Genomic DNA, 16,347 nt, shown 5'->3' on the forward strand with positions numbered 1-16,347 from the left:
CAATCAAGCGGCAGAACAGCTGCTATGATCATTCTTATGGTGCAAACAGAGAATCGCCGTCTGAAAAAGACGTTAATCTGAATGATGCCTGTAGCTGCAAGCATCATTCAGATATACCCGCACAAATTCAAGGACGTCCTATTATGTACCTTGGGCAGGAAGTGGTTAAGGACCTGAGAATAGAGTCAATACACTCCTCCTTGGAAGATTTTCTCAGGGTAGAAGACCTTTTAAAGACGAAATCTGTGACCTAAAAAGAGCTGTTTAAGAAGAGGCCGCCAGCGGTAACAAAACGTAGGGATAAATGGGAGGTGGAGGTATCAGACATTCAAGTGGAGGAGTGGGATGACCTGTGGGACCACCCCTTCCAACATTTGATTCCTGCAAGGGACAGAGTGATACACTTCAAATTTTTGCACAAAATTTATTTTACACTGGCTAGACTGTCTGCTATCTATCCATCCGTTCCGTAGGACTGCTGGAGATGTTCTTTTTTCCCCCTGCGAACGCAAACCATGTCTTCTGGGAGTGCCCCCAAATCAAAGCCTTTTGGTCTGTGGTCACTTCCTGCATAGCGGAGGTTCTGATGGTGCCAATTCCCCCATCAATTAGAGTGTGTCTTTTGGGCCTTGTGCAGTAGGTGGTCCTGTCCAGAGCACATAGAACGCTACTAAATATCCATTTATTCTATTGAATGAAGGATATTTTGTTAAATTGGAGGAAGCCGGGAGCACCCACTCTGACATTCTGGAAGGGGTTGGTAAATTTGATGATGTCCTATTATAAGGCGACATACCTATCCAGAGACTGTGTGAAAAAGTTTGATAAGGTGTGGCAGGCTTGGTTCAATTCTGATGTAACAGTGGGATAAAAGGAGCTTGAGATCCTATGAGTCTTTACTCTGTCAACTGATGAATCAGCAGTGGGAGGATTCTAATCTTCTCCTTACCAACGAGGGGGGAACCAGAACCACTGGTTCCTCACGCTTTGGTTAATAATAATATGAGTTGGAGTTGATTAGGCCCTACACTACTGCCATATCACTGCCATACACTGGTGCATTTGGTGCATATCCTTTAGTTCTTCTCCTTCCTTAGGTTATGATGCCGTCTGAGGACAGAGGTGAATTGAATTGTGAGCCGTTGGGGGGAGAGAGGGTAAGGGGTGTTTTTTTTACTTGTAGCCAGAAGACTATGTATGTTAGTACGGCTGTTATCTGTATTTTTTTGCTATGTTGGTTGTGTGAGTGGCCTGATGTTGTGTCAAGTCCACTCTCCTGTAATGTATGTCTTTCATAAAATGTAGTAAAAATAATTTCCCCCAAAAAGTATATAATTTGTCAATTTGCTGGGAAAAAAATGGTAATTTGCAAAGTTAACTGTCAGGTCTGATATCTGAATGTCTCCAACATTAATGCAAACACAGAAAAAAAAAAAGTGAGCCCTGCGTAGCCACATCTCCTCCACAGTAAGTTATGACTGTCAATAGTTGGGGCATATAAAAGTACAGTAAATATATCAAGAGCAGAAATGAAAGGTAAGTGGAGGAGGTATTTAGGTAGGTACATGGACCTTCGTAGCAAAAAAAAAAAAAGACAAAATGTATTAGTCTCACTTCTCTGTCTTTTGTTCTTTTCTTTCTTTCTATTTGCTCTTTCCTTCCTTTTTCTTCTTCTATTACAGAATTATTATTATTATTATTATAATAATACAGGATTTATATAGCGCCATCAGTATGCTTTCTCTTTTCTTTCCTCTATGGTGTCCACTCTTCTTTTTTCCTACTTTTTCTTTCCCAAAAATAATAGATTACATCTTCTGACAACAGCTTCCATTCTTATAGGTGGCAGGCAATCTAAATATGCAGTACCTGCTTTTGAAGTCTTTGACATTGAAACACGTTCCTGGACAAAGTTCCCCAATATACCAAACAAAAGAGCCTACTCTAGATATGTGCTAAATGATGGTTCCATCTACAGTTTAGGAGGACTGCGACAAGGAGGTACATACCGCAGGCCAAAATTTACCAAGACTGTGGATTTATTTGATATGGAGCAAGGTAAGGAACTGTTTTTGCAAAGTTATTACATTGCAGCATAGTGTCAAAAACCATAGTGAGAGCAAAGAAGTGCTGCAGAACAAATTGTGTAAAACCAATTCAGGCTGCCTTCCTACAGTGATCTTTATTGGATATACCAACACCTGGGAGATCACTCTACATTGCAGGAAGTGACACACAGAAGGCTCAAACTATGATCTGACTGTCAGATAGGGATTCCCACAACAGGTTAAGTAATGGAGAATTTTTTCAAGTGATGGCATTTAAAGCCTCATTGAGCCCTTTTAATTTATTGCTATAATGCAAACTGCATATACACTTATAAATGTGTTACTTTTTTTTACATGTTAATGCCGCAACAAGGTTTAAAATACCCTGCCCTGGCAGCACAGTGGTGGTAAGAATAGTGGTCTGACTGTCATATGTGCAGCCAGCACAGGGTATTTTAACAAATATTAATATTATGCAGCTCTAAAAAGTAGAAGATCAACAGACTGCATTGCAATAATACAGTAGGAATGCTCGCAGGTGGGCTTTATTTTTTAAATGTTTTGAGACAATTTTTTGGTTAAACCCATTTACCATTTGCCTATTAAATCATCCCTTCAATTATGTGCTAAAAACACACACACACACACACACACACACACACACACACACACACACACACACACACACACACACACACACAATATATAAAATCTTAAAAAGAGAAAAAACAAATCTGTTGTAATGGAGATCATTGTCTGACTTGTTTGGTGTATGCAAGTTCCTGCAGTGATGCAGCATCACTGCAAAACGAGATTACCAACTTGGAACTAGTATGCGAGGTAGACAATGGCAGATAATAGTAGTGGATAGCCATTTTGTTTTACGATTCCCCATATCTGCTGTTTGGCTGGTATATGGTTGAGGATAAAAGGTTTCTCACAATAGAGATATATGGGGCTACCTTTGCAGACCAACATCTGAAAATTCTGGTTATCTTGCCGACTAACTTTAAACAAATATCAAGATAGGAAACTGACACTTTTCTGATACTCATTTACAGTATGCATAACATATTAAAACGCAAGACATAGCCATGCAACTAGCATTTTTAAAAGAAAGCCAGCAGTGTCACCCCCATATATGTTTTTCATGACGGTCCCTTTTATGCATTTTCAAGCAACCCTAGATGGTAAAAAGGTGCATAGAAATACCTGTATACAGTATATTAAAGACAATGTAGCCAACTAGATGGATATATTAGAAATCTGGGTAATAATCATAAATATACCATTTTCAATTTCAAGTCTACATAGGACAATATTATGCATGTACATTTAGATCACCAAGAAAACAGCCAGTGTGGTTACAGCCCTTTGTCAAATTATTTGGCCCATTCTGCAAGGTCATTTATTTTTCTTACCTACTGATGCATAGTAAACATAGTTATACTCACCATACCCCTCCCCAATCATCCAGGTTCTTTGCCAATGATGGGTCTGGCTGCGGGAAACTCTAATCCAGAGGCACAAATGGGCCAGAATTTACAGATTCCCTTCACTCCCCTTGGGCCAACATTGACCCTCTTCTGGATCCTGACAGACCCCTTATCATGCCCGTATCATGCAGGTAGTGATGTGGACTCCTGAAAAAGGACCCATGCAGGAAGTAAATAGAAGAAAAGGATTCAGCACCGACGTGTCATATGACCAAAGTGATGGGCTTTAACTCCTTTGCTTTAAAAAAAACCTGGCTCCAAATAGCTGAAGCACACATTACACAAACTTGAACAAGTCAGAAGAGGAAATATTGTATATATTAGCACAGGTCTCACACTTCAAAGCAACTCTCAGATATTTTAACTAATTTCTCAATTTTTGCTAAACAAGGCCTATTTTCATATATTTAAAGTGGTTGTAAACCCACTATTTGGACTTTTACCTACAGGTAAGCCTACAACAAGGCTTACCTGTAGGTAAGGAGAATATCTCCTAAACCTGCACGGTTTAGGAGATATTACCCCCGCAATGCGGGCGGCGCATGCGCAGGGGGGAATCCACGGCTGAAGGACCGGCATCGCCGGACCCTGCCGGTTTTAAATCTCGCGCGGGAGTGACGTCATCGCCGCTCCAGCCAATCACAGCGCTGGAGCGGCGATACCCGGAAGACACGCCGGAGCAAGATGACATCCTGCTCGGCGTGGACCAGGTAAGTGGTACACACCTCGTTCCGAGGTAAGTATTTCATAATAGGCTAGTATGCGGTGCATACTAGCCTATTATGCCTTTCGCATTGCAGGTTTGGAGAAAAAAAAGTTTATGCGGTTTACAACCGCTTTAAGTAATTCAGATCTGCCATTACATTAGGAGTTAGGTAATCTTAGCTACTACCTTATAAAACTTCTGTGCAGAATAGTACAACTAATAAGCCAGTCCTTAACCAAGAAAAATAGCCACTCTCCTCAGCTCTCCATAGGGGGAATGTGGGTGGGCACTACAATGTAAAAGACCAGTGGCCCTGCATAGTGTGCAGCAACAAGACTGGTTAGAGCAGGGGTCTTCAAACTGCGGCCCGAGGGGCCATATGTGACCCTTTGCTAGCCTTTATCTGTTCCTTGAGGTACTATTTCTCCCGCTGATATGAGGCAATATTCCTCCCACTGACACCACCAATGGGACACTATATCTGCCACTATTACCAATGATGGGATACTACTCCTCCTATTGACCAACAACCCTAGGGCCATATTTATTTTCACTGATGGGCCCATGACATCTATTGCCCTTGCTGGCCACAATCCAGCCCTCCTAAAGTCTGAAAGACAATAAACTGGCCCTTTGTTTAAAAAGTTTGGAGACCCCTGGGTTAGAGAGACTTGCAGAGGGGAAAGTATATGACAAACTCCCCGCACAAAAAAGGGACCCACCAGGGAACGGGCCGCAAAAAGGCCACTGAAAGAACACAGCCAAGGCTGAAATCTGCCCCAAAACGGTGCTTTAAGCAATTTTTAGATCCACTCCAAGCTGTAAAAACAGCAGGACCCTGGACATCGAGTATGTCCGTGGACGTCACTCCATCTCTTCGCACCAAGAGATGTAGGCCTGCCAGGTGTGACGGTAGATCCTCCAGAAGAAGACTACCGTGCCCTCAGCATTGTTGAGATGACCGAGTCGGACAGACCCCGGTCTTCTAAAGTTTGGCTTCCAATAGCCATGTTGAGCAAGTCAGTGACCGTACAACAGGAGGAAGTATGGGACCTCGAGACAGAGGGACCTCCCGCCCTGGCAACTGCCAGGGTACCTCCGCTACCAGGTGCCCGATATCGGCGTACTAAGGACACTAAGGCCAATCTGGAGCAATTAGAATCATCGGGATCTCCTCAGCCTCCACTCTGTGGAGCAGCCGAGGAAGCAACTACAATGGAGGAACGGCAAAAAGTCGCCGATACAGACCCCCCAGGGCCAACAGCGTGACTGACGAGTCTGTACCAGATCACTAGACCTGGCCACTAACTTTGACACCCTTGCGGTTGAGGCGAGCGGCCAGAAGATCCATGCCCTGTGAGGCTTACCTCCTGCAAGGGAGCCGAAACACCACAAGCACAAAGACCAGTCGCCCTGGTCCAGCATCTGGCGACTCCAGTAGTCCGCCTGCCAGTATACCTGATGGTAGACCAAAGCCACGGCCGTGGCGTTGTCAGGCTGAAACCAGATCGGACGACCTTGCAACCTCCTCGACTACGAGGAGAAGCATAGCCTGATCGCCTAAAATAGTAGGACAATGAACGGTAGACAGGGTCCACAGCACCTGGTATTCCCAGGCGGTCTCCCACCCAGGCACTAGCCAGGCCTGACCCAGGGTAGCTACCCAGACCAGACGAGAGCGGGCACATTCAGGGAGGTGTGGCCGTAGGTCCATGCAAGTCCAGCGACTCAGGGCCGACGGGACCCCCCAGGTGCCCCCACAACCCGTGAGGCTGGCATCCGTCGTAAACACTGACCACTGGAAGGAAGAAACAACTTCCCGGACCAAAGAGTCAGGGATCTCTGTCACCAACTCAGAGAGACTCTGACTAGGTGGCGCACCGGAATCTGATGATTTCAGAGACAAGAGATTTATCACCTGGACAGTATTTCCCCTGGAAAACCCGAGTGTGGAACTGGGCATACAGTACCGCCTACCCATAGATGCCAATACCTTCACCGCAGACTGAAGAGTCTGCAATTTCTCCAGGGGAAGAAGGACCTTCGCCACCGAGGAGTCCTGATCAACCCTAGATACTCCAAAGCTGAGTCGGAACCTAGCATGCCCAGAATTTGAACCCTGGGTCGCACACATGGAAGGCAAGCTTTCTGCCACTGAGCTACACCTTCTGGCCTAAATGTTTAACATCCACCTGAATCTTCAGAGGGTCTGAATGGGAATAACACATCCACTTGGTCTGAGACAGAAGCTGCTCTCAGAAGAAAGTCATCCAATTAGCCAACGAGGCAAAGCCTCGCTGTCCCAACAAAGTTAGGATAAGTGCGAGCTCCTGGCTGAAAACCCATGGTGCTGACGCCAGATAAAAAGGGAGGGCCACAGGCTGACAGAGACCCTCTCTCATCACAAAGCACAGAAAAAACACTGACATGCGCAAAACGGTACATGCATGTATGCGTCCCTGATGTCCGAGGACGCCAGGATGTCCCCCGGATGGAGCGCAGCTACCACCGAACAAATGGGTTCCATGCAGAACTACCCGACGTTCACAAAGGTATTAAGGGCCTGAGGCCCATAGAAAACCCCAAACCTCTCGTCCTGCAGGAAAGGTAAAATTACCCTCCACCTTATCAAGTCCCACACTGCCCAATGCAGACCGACGGGCCGGGAGAGGAAGACACAAGGAAAGAACTTTGTTCTGTGGATAGAAGGAAACCCGATCTAGTACTCCAAAGAGACCACCTTGCAGATCCACTGGTAGGAGAGCAGGGAGGTTTCACCGAATTGTGAATCTACAAGCCGCCCCCCCCCCACCTAGAGACAGGGAGGGAAGGCTACATACATTGGTAGGATTTGGGTGCCGGTGTGATTGGCTTACGCACCCAGGGACGGATTAGTCCCCCAGCTGTGCCTTTGATGGCCTGGGAGAGTTGTCCATAAATAATACACACACATAGTGTGTATGTATATTATGTAGGTGTATGCACACATGCCTTTGGAGGAAACCGGAGTACCCGGGAGGAAACCCACGCAGACACAGGGAGCGACAATGCAAGCTCCAGGCAGATTGGTGTCAGTGTCCGGATTCGAACCAATGACTCTCTTGCTGCCAAGTAATGGAGTTAACCACTACACCACCATGTGCATAAAACTATTCTGAAACAGAAGCCCTGGATAACAAGGACGCAGCATTCAATGAAGCATCACAGACCTCTCATTCCGCATCTAAGAAATGAACAAAGAAGGGTACAGGAGGAAAAAACCTACACAGAGCGCTCCGATTTGTGTGATCCAGCTGCACTATCCAGCTGAAGAGAGTCCCTTACAGCAGTGAGAAGCGCACCCATAAATGCCTTATCCTGCACCGACCCAGGTACCTGGTCCGCGGCTCCATAACAGAGCATTCCCCAGGGGATAACAGGGGGAGGGGGCACTCTTTAAACCCCTGTCCGTCCGCAGTCCTCCCCCACCCTGGCACAAAAGTGTCCAAGGCTAACAATAAAGCCTCTGTTGGAATCCCAGGTGCCAATACCTTCTGATACCACCAGCATTGTTGGGGGAAGGACCCAGATACTGACTCCAAATATTAAAACATTTACATAGTGTGTATGCATGACATGTAGGTGCTACAGCATGCAGCCTCCACCTGTCCTTACAATAAACTGAAGCTCCTAGGGCCCTATTCAGGGCCTCTCACCCACTTGCTGCGCTGACCAGGGGTACCCAGGGGACTCACCTCAGGAAGAGACTGCTCAGCGCTGCCAACCGCTCTCAGCACACGGCGTGTGGAGAGAAAGAGAACCGTGAAGGACAGTGCGGCGTCTGAAGGGACCTGTGTGCACCGTAGGATACAGCACTAGGGGGTCAGGACTGCACAAAGATGGCCACCGAGCGTTCAGAACATGGCCACAGGAAAAATGGCCGACCGCAATGCAAGCTGCGCAATAGCGCGGCTACGACAAAATGGCCGCCAATGGGAGTTTTCAATGTAATTGAAAACCTCCCAAAAAATGGCGCCAGCGCTGGCCAAATGGCGACAAAACGCCACATTTAAACAGGAAAAGCCTCCTAGGGCTTTTACAGTGAAAACCCCTCACAGGAAAGTACCCAGTAAAAACGCCAGATAACACAGCCCCCTCAGGAAGGCCCGCCCCCCTCCGGACAGCGGCTTTGGCAATGCAGCAGAGGGAAAGGAGCAGGGAAGGGAGGAGAAAAAGACCCCCGAACCCCAGGAATGCCCAGCCGTACCAACCCACCGAAGCGGGAGGGACTGTATATACCCGTCCGAACGAGGACTCGCTGACGCATTCCTGACAGAGCTACAACCGCAATGGAGGTAGCCGTCGGCCTGGTCCACTGTGAGTGAGACAACACCACAGCCCAGTCATATGTGGACCTCGGAGCAAAGCTCGCTGGCCACTCCAGGAGCCATGGGGTATAGCGTGGCAGACCCAGCCTCTTTGCAAAGGTGTGCCCACACTCGCTGGTCGGACTGAGTAGACTACAAGGATCTATATTATCCAGCCTGTCTCTCAGCCGACAGTTGAATCAAGATTCTTCAAGAAAAGGTCAAATAAAAAAATATCTTCTCAGGGCGCTGGGCCCAAAGGGAGCCATACGTCCATCTCCTTTGCTAGGCAGAACGAAACTGAGGCTGCATGCTGCAGTGAGGAGGGTTATGTCTGGAGGGACCGCCCCCTGGGCAGGGCTGTTCAACTCTGTTAATGTATCTAACATATTTCTGCCTAGTCCTCTCCTGTAAACAGGGAACATAACCCACTTGTCAAGATTTAAGGAGCTGTGTCCGTCCATGGACGATGAGATAAATATATTTTTTTGGTATTTAAGGTGGATTATAGCACATAGGTGTTGAAGGACAATATAATTATATACAATTTGAGCGCTCCATGCTTTGTTAGACATAGCTGTGCAAGCTGTATTTAGAAGTTTAAAGAGAAAAATTAGCTGGGATGGACTTCTTTAATGTGGGTCACTATTCTAAAGCCGTATGCTTTCATTCAAGTCTATGCATCTGTACCTGCTGTGATTTTATAGATTTAGGCCCACTTACTATAGTGTCTTACTGCTTGGTAACATAACATGTCATATTTCATGTGTTAATGTGTATTTTTTGTGTGCATGGTGGTGCACTCATGGCCTATTTAAAATGAATGGGCCTTGAGTGTCAATTTTTTTCAGTATGCCACACACCACATCTCTTCATTGTAGAGCACTGCAATGTATATGCATTGGGGGAAACTTTGCACGGTTCAACAGGATGCAATTAATGGCACCACAATGCACCAGCAATAGTGAATTACTATCCTATGCAGTAACATGTAAAACATGCATTGTTACTGCATGTTACTCCTAGCCACAAATGTGAAGTCAGCTTTATTATAACTGGAGGACTGCAAAAAAAATAATTGTACTCATTGGGATTTAGAACTGTAGAACTCTGCACAAAGGTAAAACTAAAACCTAAATTTCAATTAACCTTAAACAGAACCTCACTAATTCAGCTATGTGTAAATTAATATTATAGGTGGCTGGGTGAAAATAGATCGCTCCTGCTTTCTAAGGAAAAGAAGAGCCGATTTTGTTTCTGGTGCAATACACGGAAGAGTTGTTGTTGCAGGGGGTCTTGGTAAGTAACTTGGCTTTAAAAATTCTTTAATGCTTCAACATAGGTTGATGTAGGGAAATATAACAGTTTTGTTTATTCCTGTAAATCATGTAAATGTTTCAGTGCAAGCTATTGAATTTTGTATGCTAGGACTATGTTAACAAAAAATATGTTCAAATTCTATACATTTAAAGATAGTTTTAATTTTTGCATAAGTACAGTTGTAATTTTCTATATACCTCTCATCTGAGTATCTGGAAATGCAACCTTCCTTTAGTGAACTGATATATGCAGTATATGCAGAGATTCATAGTAATTCAAGGCACTGAATTATCAAATTGGAGCCACAAAAGGCAAGTAGAATTTTACTTAGGAGGCTAATACTATCAACTTCTACCCAAAAATATTTGCTTTTTGGCATACTCGCAAAGACAGACAGTATTGCGATTATGGCCTAAAACATGTGGCATAAGTAATGATACAACCATATACAGTGTCTTGAAAAAGTAAATATAACCCTTGAAATTTCCCACATTTTGTTACAACCAAAAATGTAAATGTGTTTTTTTGTGATTTTAATGCGATAGACCAGCGTTTCTCATACTGTGTGTCGGGGCACATTTGCAGGTGTGCTGCATGGAGCCATCACTGTAACAGTCAGGGCGGGGGTACGACTGTGGCAGCCGGCCGCTGTTGCATTCTGGGAGTTGTAGTCTGCGCTTAAGCGCAGAGGAGCTACAACTCCCAGAGACCGGAGTCTTGGAGGCAAGGTGCGCAAGGGAGTTGGGACGCGTGACTGGCTCGGGCTGCGGGGCTGGGCACTGGCAGCAACTTTACCCAAGGACCATCACCTCCTTAGTAGGCCTTGGCGTGCAAGGACCTGCTGAGCTGAGCTGCCAGGTGAGAGGCCCTGACTCTAACCCCCTCCCCCATACACCCCATTTGCCCAGCCCCATTGATCAGGCTGCATTTATGGACACTGGTGGTGCTTCATTTATGGGCACTGATGAGGCTGCATTTGTAGGCATTGGTGAAGCTGCATTAATGGACACTGGTGAGGCAAATCTTTTCAGGTGTGCCATGAAAATGTTTACATCTTTTTGGTGCACAAGACAAAAAGTTTGAGAAACACTGATACATCAACAAAGTGGCACATAATTGTGAAGTGGAAGGAAAATTAGAAATGGTTTTCAAAATTGTTTACAAACAAATATGTGAAAAGTGTGGCATGAATTTGTATTACAGCTGAAAGTCTTTTTGGGCATGTCTCTACTAGCTTTGCACATCTAGACAGTGACATTTTAGCCCATCCTTCTTTGCGAAATAGCTCATACTCTGTCAGATTGGAACGAGAGCATCTGTGAACAGCAATTTTCAAGTCTTGCCACAGTTTCTCAATTGGATTTAGGTCTGAACTTTGACTGAGCCATTCTAACACATGAATATGCTTTGATCTAAACCATTCCATTGTAGCTCAGTCTGCAAAAGACTTGAAACTGGGGCAGAGGTTCACCTTCCAGCAGGACAACCACCCTAAACATACAGCCAAAATAGGTTTTCTTCTAAGATTGCCCTGTATTTGGCTCCATCCATCTTCCCATCAACTCTGACCAGCTTCCCCTTCCCTGCTGAAGAAAAGTATCCCCACGACATGATGCTGCCACTACCATGTCTCATGGTGGGGATGGTGTGTTCAGGGTGATGTGCAGTGTTAGTTTTCCACCACACATAGCGTTTTCCAATTAGGCCAAAAAGTTAAATTGTGGTCATATGTGACCAGAGCACCTTCTTCCACATGTTTGCTGTGTCACTCACATGGCTTCTTGCAAACTGCAAACAGGATTTGTTCTGGCTTTCTTTCAACAATGGCTTTCTTGTCACTCTTCCATTAACGCCAGATTTTTGCACGACTAATAGCTGTCCTGTGGACAGATTCTCCCTTCTGAGCTGTGGATCTTTGCAGCTCCTCCAGAGTTACCATGGGCCTCTTGGCTGCTTCTCTGATTAATGCTCTCCTTGCCCCACCCGTCAGTTTAGGTGGATGGCCATGTCTTGGTAGGTTTGCAGTTGTGCCATTCTCTTTCCATTTTTGAATGATAGATTAAACAGTGCTCCGTTAGATGTTCAAAGCTTAGGATAATTTTTTATGCCCCAACTCTGCTTTAAACTTCTCCACAACTTTATCCCCGACCTGTCTGGTGTGTTCCCTGGCCTTCATGAAGCTGTTTGTTCACTAAGGTTCTCTAACAAACCTTTTGAGGGCTTCACAAAACAGCTGTATTTATACAGAGTTCAAATACACACAGGTGGACTCTATTTACTAATTAGGTGACTTCTGAAGGCAAGATTTTAGTTAGGGGTATCAGAGTAAAGGGGCTGAATACAAATTAAAAAAAATTTAAAACCATTTATCATTTTTTTCCACTTCACAGTTATGTGCCACTTTGTGTTGGTCTATTAAATAAAAATTGGTCATAAAATCCCAATAAAATAAATTAATGCTTTTGAATGTAACATGACAAAATGTGGAAAATTTCAGGGGGTATGAAAACTTTTTCAAGGCACTGTATAAATATTCGTTTTACAAAAGGGGGCATTTACTAACTCGTTCAGAAACAAAGTTTAACCACTTCCAACCCATGGACGTCATATGACGTCCTGGACTTTCAGTGGGGATATCTGAATGATGCCTGCGGCTACAGGCATCATTCAGATATCACTGTTTTCAGTCGGCAATTCAGTGCACCACAAGAACGATCATAGCAGCAGCTCCACTGCTTGATCGTTCTTATAGGTGACGTCCCCCCTCATGCCGCCATCCGGCGCTACTCCGGGCTCTCCCACGCCATCCGGGACCCGGAGAAACGATCTGCCGGCGCCGGATGGGAAGCATAGAGATGACTGGTGACCGGATGCTCACCAGTCATCTCTATGACCGTCATAAGCCCGGGCACGATGTCATGACGTCACGCCTGGGTACCCGGAAGTAAACAAAGCCGCAATCGTGGCTGTCGGCATGAGATCGGGAATTTTTTTTCACAATCTTATGCTTTCCAGCATGAAGGAAAGATGTAGGGTCTTATTGACCCCACATCTCTCCATAAAGAGGACCTGTCACAATAGATTTCTATTACAAGGGATGTTTACATCCCTTGTAATAGGAATAAAATTGATCACAAAATGTTATTTTTTTTAAAAAAAGTGTAAAATTAAAAAAAAATAAGTAAAAAAAACTTGCGTTCAGAAGCGAACACACACGCAAGTCTTGCCCACATATGTAAACGGCGTTCAAACCACACGTGAGGTATCGCCACGTGCGTTGAAGCACCAGCAATGATTCTAGCACTAGACCTCTGTAACTCTAAACTGGTAACCTGTAAAAAAAATAAAAATTAAAGATCGCCTATGGAGATTTTTAAGTACTGAAGCTTGGCGCCATTCCATGAGTGTGCGCAATTTTAAAAGCGTGACATGTTAGGTATCTCTTTAATCGGAGTAACAATCTTTCACATTATATAAAAAAATTGGGCTAACTTTACGGTTTTGTTATTTTATAATTCATGAAACTGTCATGAAATTCATAAAAAAAAAAAAAAAATATGGCGTTTCAGAAATTATTGCGCAAATACCGTGCGAGATAAAAATGCAATGACCGCCATTTTATTCCCTAGGGTGTCTGCTAAAAAAACATATATATAGTGTTTGGGGGTTCTGAGTAATTTTCTAGCAAAAAAAATATGATTTTTGCATGTACGAGAGGAGTGCCAGAATAGGCCGGTATGGAAGTGGTTAAAACATACCATGTGTATTATCCATCATTGTTTTATATATAGTAAATCATGAAAACATATACAATTCTCATTTTCTTTCCCCACCACCCACTTTCTTTTCCCAAACAACTGAGGACTATCCCAGCTGGTAATAACTAGGTAGGCAGCCTACTTGCCACTATCACATGGTGGGGATGGGTTACGGTGGAACCTGCAAATTCCCCAGCATGGCTTGTATAGAAGAGGAAAGTTTCCTCTTATTCCTCTCGTGGTGATAGTACACAATGTTACGGCACTGGATTTACTTGGAGGCAGATTAGCATTCCTACCATGCAGCAAGCTCAGTCTAGGGATAGTGCTTAGATGTTTTGGAAAAGGAGGTGGGGATAGATATTGTTTGAAGAAAGGACCCGATTCCCTTACCGGAGATGGCAGCGGCAACATCCGAGGACCGAGGGATGGGTCGGCCTTGGGTGCCATCATCGCAGGCGCGCTGGACAGGTAAGTGCAGTATTTATAGTTGCGGACTTAAAAAAAATAATAATTGGTGGAACTCCGCTTTAACGCGCTAAACCCAGGGGAACTCTGTGATCCATGGCATTTGGCACACATATAGGTAAATGCTGTACTACTGAACAATTGTTTTTCAATTATTATGAAACTGCTTTAGGGCTCCTTCACACCAGCAGTGGCAAACAACCCTAAAAAGTCTAAAAGATTCTCTGATAAGGAATTTTTGAAAATGTTTTTTTTTTTATAAATTCATAATTGTATAAAAGAAGGATATATGAGAAGTTTATATATTTTTAACAGTTGCTGTTTATCTTATAAGAAAATTACGGATAATACACTTATATTTAAAAAGAGTTTTGCAGTTTAACATGAAAGGGTACATAAAAGTCCCCCTTATTTTGGTATGTGAATAAAATTGTAAAATGTAAGTATCAATAGATATACTGTACATCAAGGAGACCATATGTAAACAAGCTTCATATGCCAGTAAAATAGGCATATGAAGCAATATGTTGCACAAAAAAATTAAATAAAAGATATGAATATAATAAGGTGCTTTGAAAAGTTATTCCTTGTGTAACAAATCAGCACTAATAATGGTTTATGAAAAAGACTATAAATCACAATTTTTATCATTTTAATGATCAATTCATACAGGAAACCAACCAACAGTCCTGGAAACGGCAGAAATATTCCATCCTCTGAAGAACCGGTGGGAAAGTCTAAGCCCAATGCCAACGCCACGGTGTGCCTGTGCCTGTATTGTCCTGAAAAATAAATTGTATGCAATAGGAGGAGTAAACCAAGTTCCTAGTTCTGCTGTAGAAATGCTGAGTGTGGTGGAGACTTGACTAAATTTTGCCTTTAAAGTGGTTGTAAGGACTGAGAGATTAAAAAAAAGCACAGCATTTTCTATACTGAGCAAGTCAAATTTTCTGCTGGTAGAATAGTGTGCATTGGTATACACAAGATTATCTATATGATCTTAGACTGCTAAATATCTCAATATAAAGCTACTCCATTAATTACAGGTTTCCGCATTTTGAGTGGTGTGAGGCAAGATTTCGTTCTATTGCAAGGACTTCGCTACTTTGTGGGTCCCGGCATTAAAATCTGTCCAATTTGGACGTGATTGTGAAACTAGCATTTAAAATATTTCTAAAGCCAAAGCTTTTTTTGTGGCTTGAAGGGGGAAGTATCACATTTTTTTTATTGCGGTTTGTGTGCCTGTTAGGGAGATTCACCCTCTTTATCTTTCCTAAACATGGTTGTCATTGGGACAGGAATCGATGGGAAATGCAACATTTTTTAATTTCTCACTGCAACAGGAGGGGAAATCTTCCAAAGGATGGAGGGGGGTATACAGGGCGTGAGGGAAATCTACTTAATTGAACACAGACTGCAAAAAGTTAAAATACAAAGACAGGGAAGTTTGAAGATTCACAAATAGGCAGATGAAAAAAAATTATAATAAATACGTTTTCTTCCTGTGCACTCCAGTCAAAATGATATAGAATAAGCTGGCTATGACAGGTAGACACTTCACTGAGAACAAATTGTGATGAAGCATTTGCACCTAACCCTAACTTATGAAGAATTTGCTACTTTTTATCCATACTTAAGTTAATAATCAACATTTGGTTGCACAGATTGTTCCAAATCTGTGCAGAATCAGGTGTGCTTTTGCTACACAAATAATATCATCAGGGCTGATGTAGAAATTATGGGGTTCCGTACAGCCTATCTCGACTCCCACCCTGACCCCACCTTAAAACAAAATCCAGCTTTGTCTTCAAGTTCATGCAGTGGAAGGTGAGCAGTAACAACTACAAGTGTAAACGAGGCCTACTGCTACAGGGTTTTTTTTTCTCAGATTAGGTGCAGGAACTCCATCACACCCCCATCGCACCACTAGCCATCAGCACAACCCCCCCCCCCCCCAGAGTTCAAGAGTGAGCTACATACAGAGTGCAGGGTTTAGAAGTGCGTTACATTCAGAGTGCAGGGTTCGGGTGTGTTGCATTCAGAGTGCAAGGTTTAGGAATGTTGTACATTCAGAGTGCAGGGTTGAGAAGTGCATAACATTGAGGGTGCAGGATTGAGGATTGTGCTGTGTACAGAGTGCAGGTGTGCATAAATCACAGGCCAGTTTATAACTTCCCCCAGTACAGTGCGCTCTCCCCAAATTTC

The 16,347-nt window shown here is 43.9% G+C and overlaps 1 protein-coding gene across 2 annotated transcripts in view; it reads left to right on the forward strand.

Annotated features, from left to right (window-relative positions):
• KLHDC8A (kelch domain containing 8A) overlaps positions 1 to 15,070 on the forward strand; it is a 149,366-nt gene extending 134,296 nt beyond the window's left edge. For both annotated transcript variants that reach the window (XM_040337553.1, XM_040337554.1), the window contains 3 exons: positions 1,843 to 2,058; positions 9,794 to 9,895; positions 14,815 to 15,070. In XM_040337553.1, coding sequence (XP_040193487.1) covers positions 1,843 to 2,058; positions 9,794 to 9,895; positions 14,815 to 15,008 — 512 coding nt within the window. In that variant the 3' untranslated portion in view covers positions 15,009 to 15,070. The remainder of the gene's footprint in view (positions 1 to 1,842; positions 2,059 to 9,793; positions 9,896 to 14,814) is intronic.
• Positions 15,071 to 16,347: the final 1,277 nt, after the last annotated feature.

Source organism: Rana temporaria, chromosome 2 (assembly GCF_905171775.1).
Source record: "Rana temporaria chromosome 2, aRanTem1.1, whole genome shotgun sequence".
Classification (NCBI taxonomy): Eukaryota; Metazoa; Chordata; class Amphibia; order Anura; family Ranidae; genus Rana; species Rana temporaria.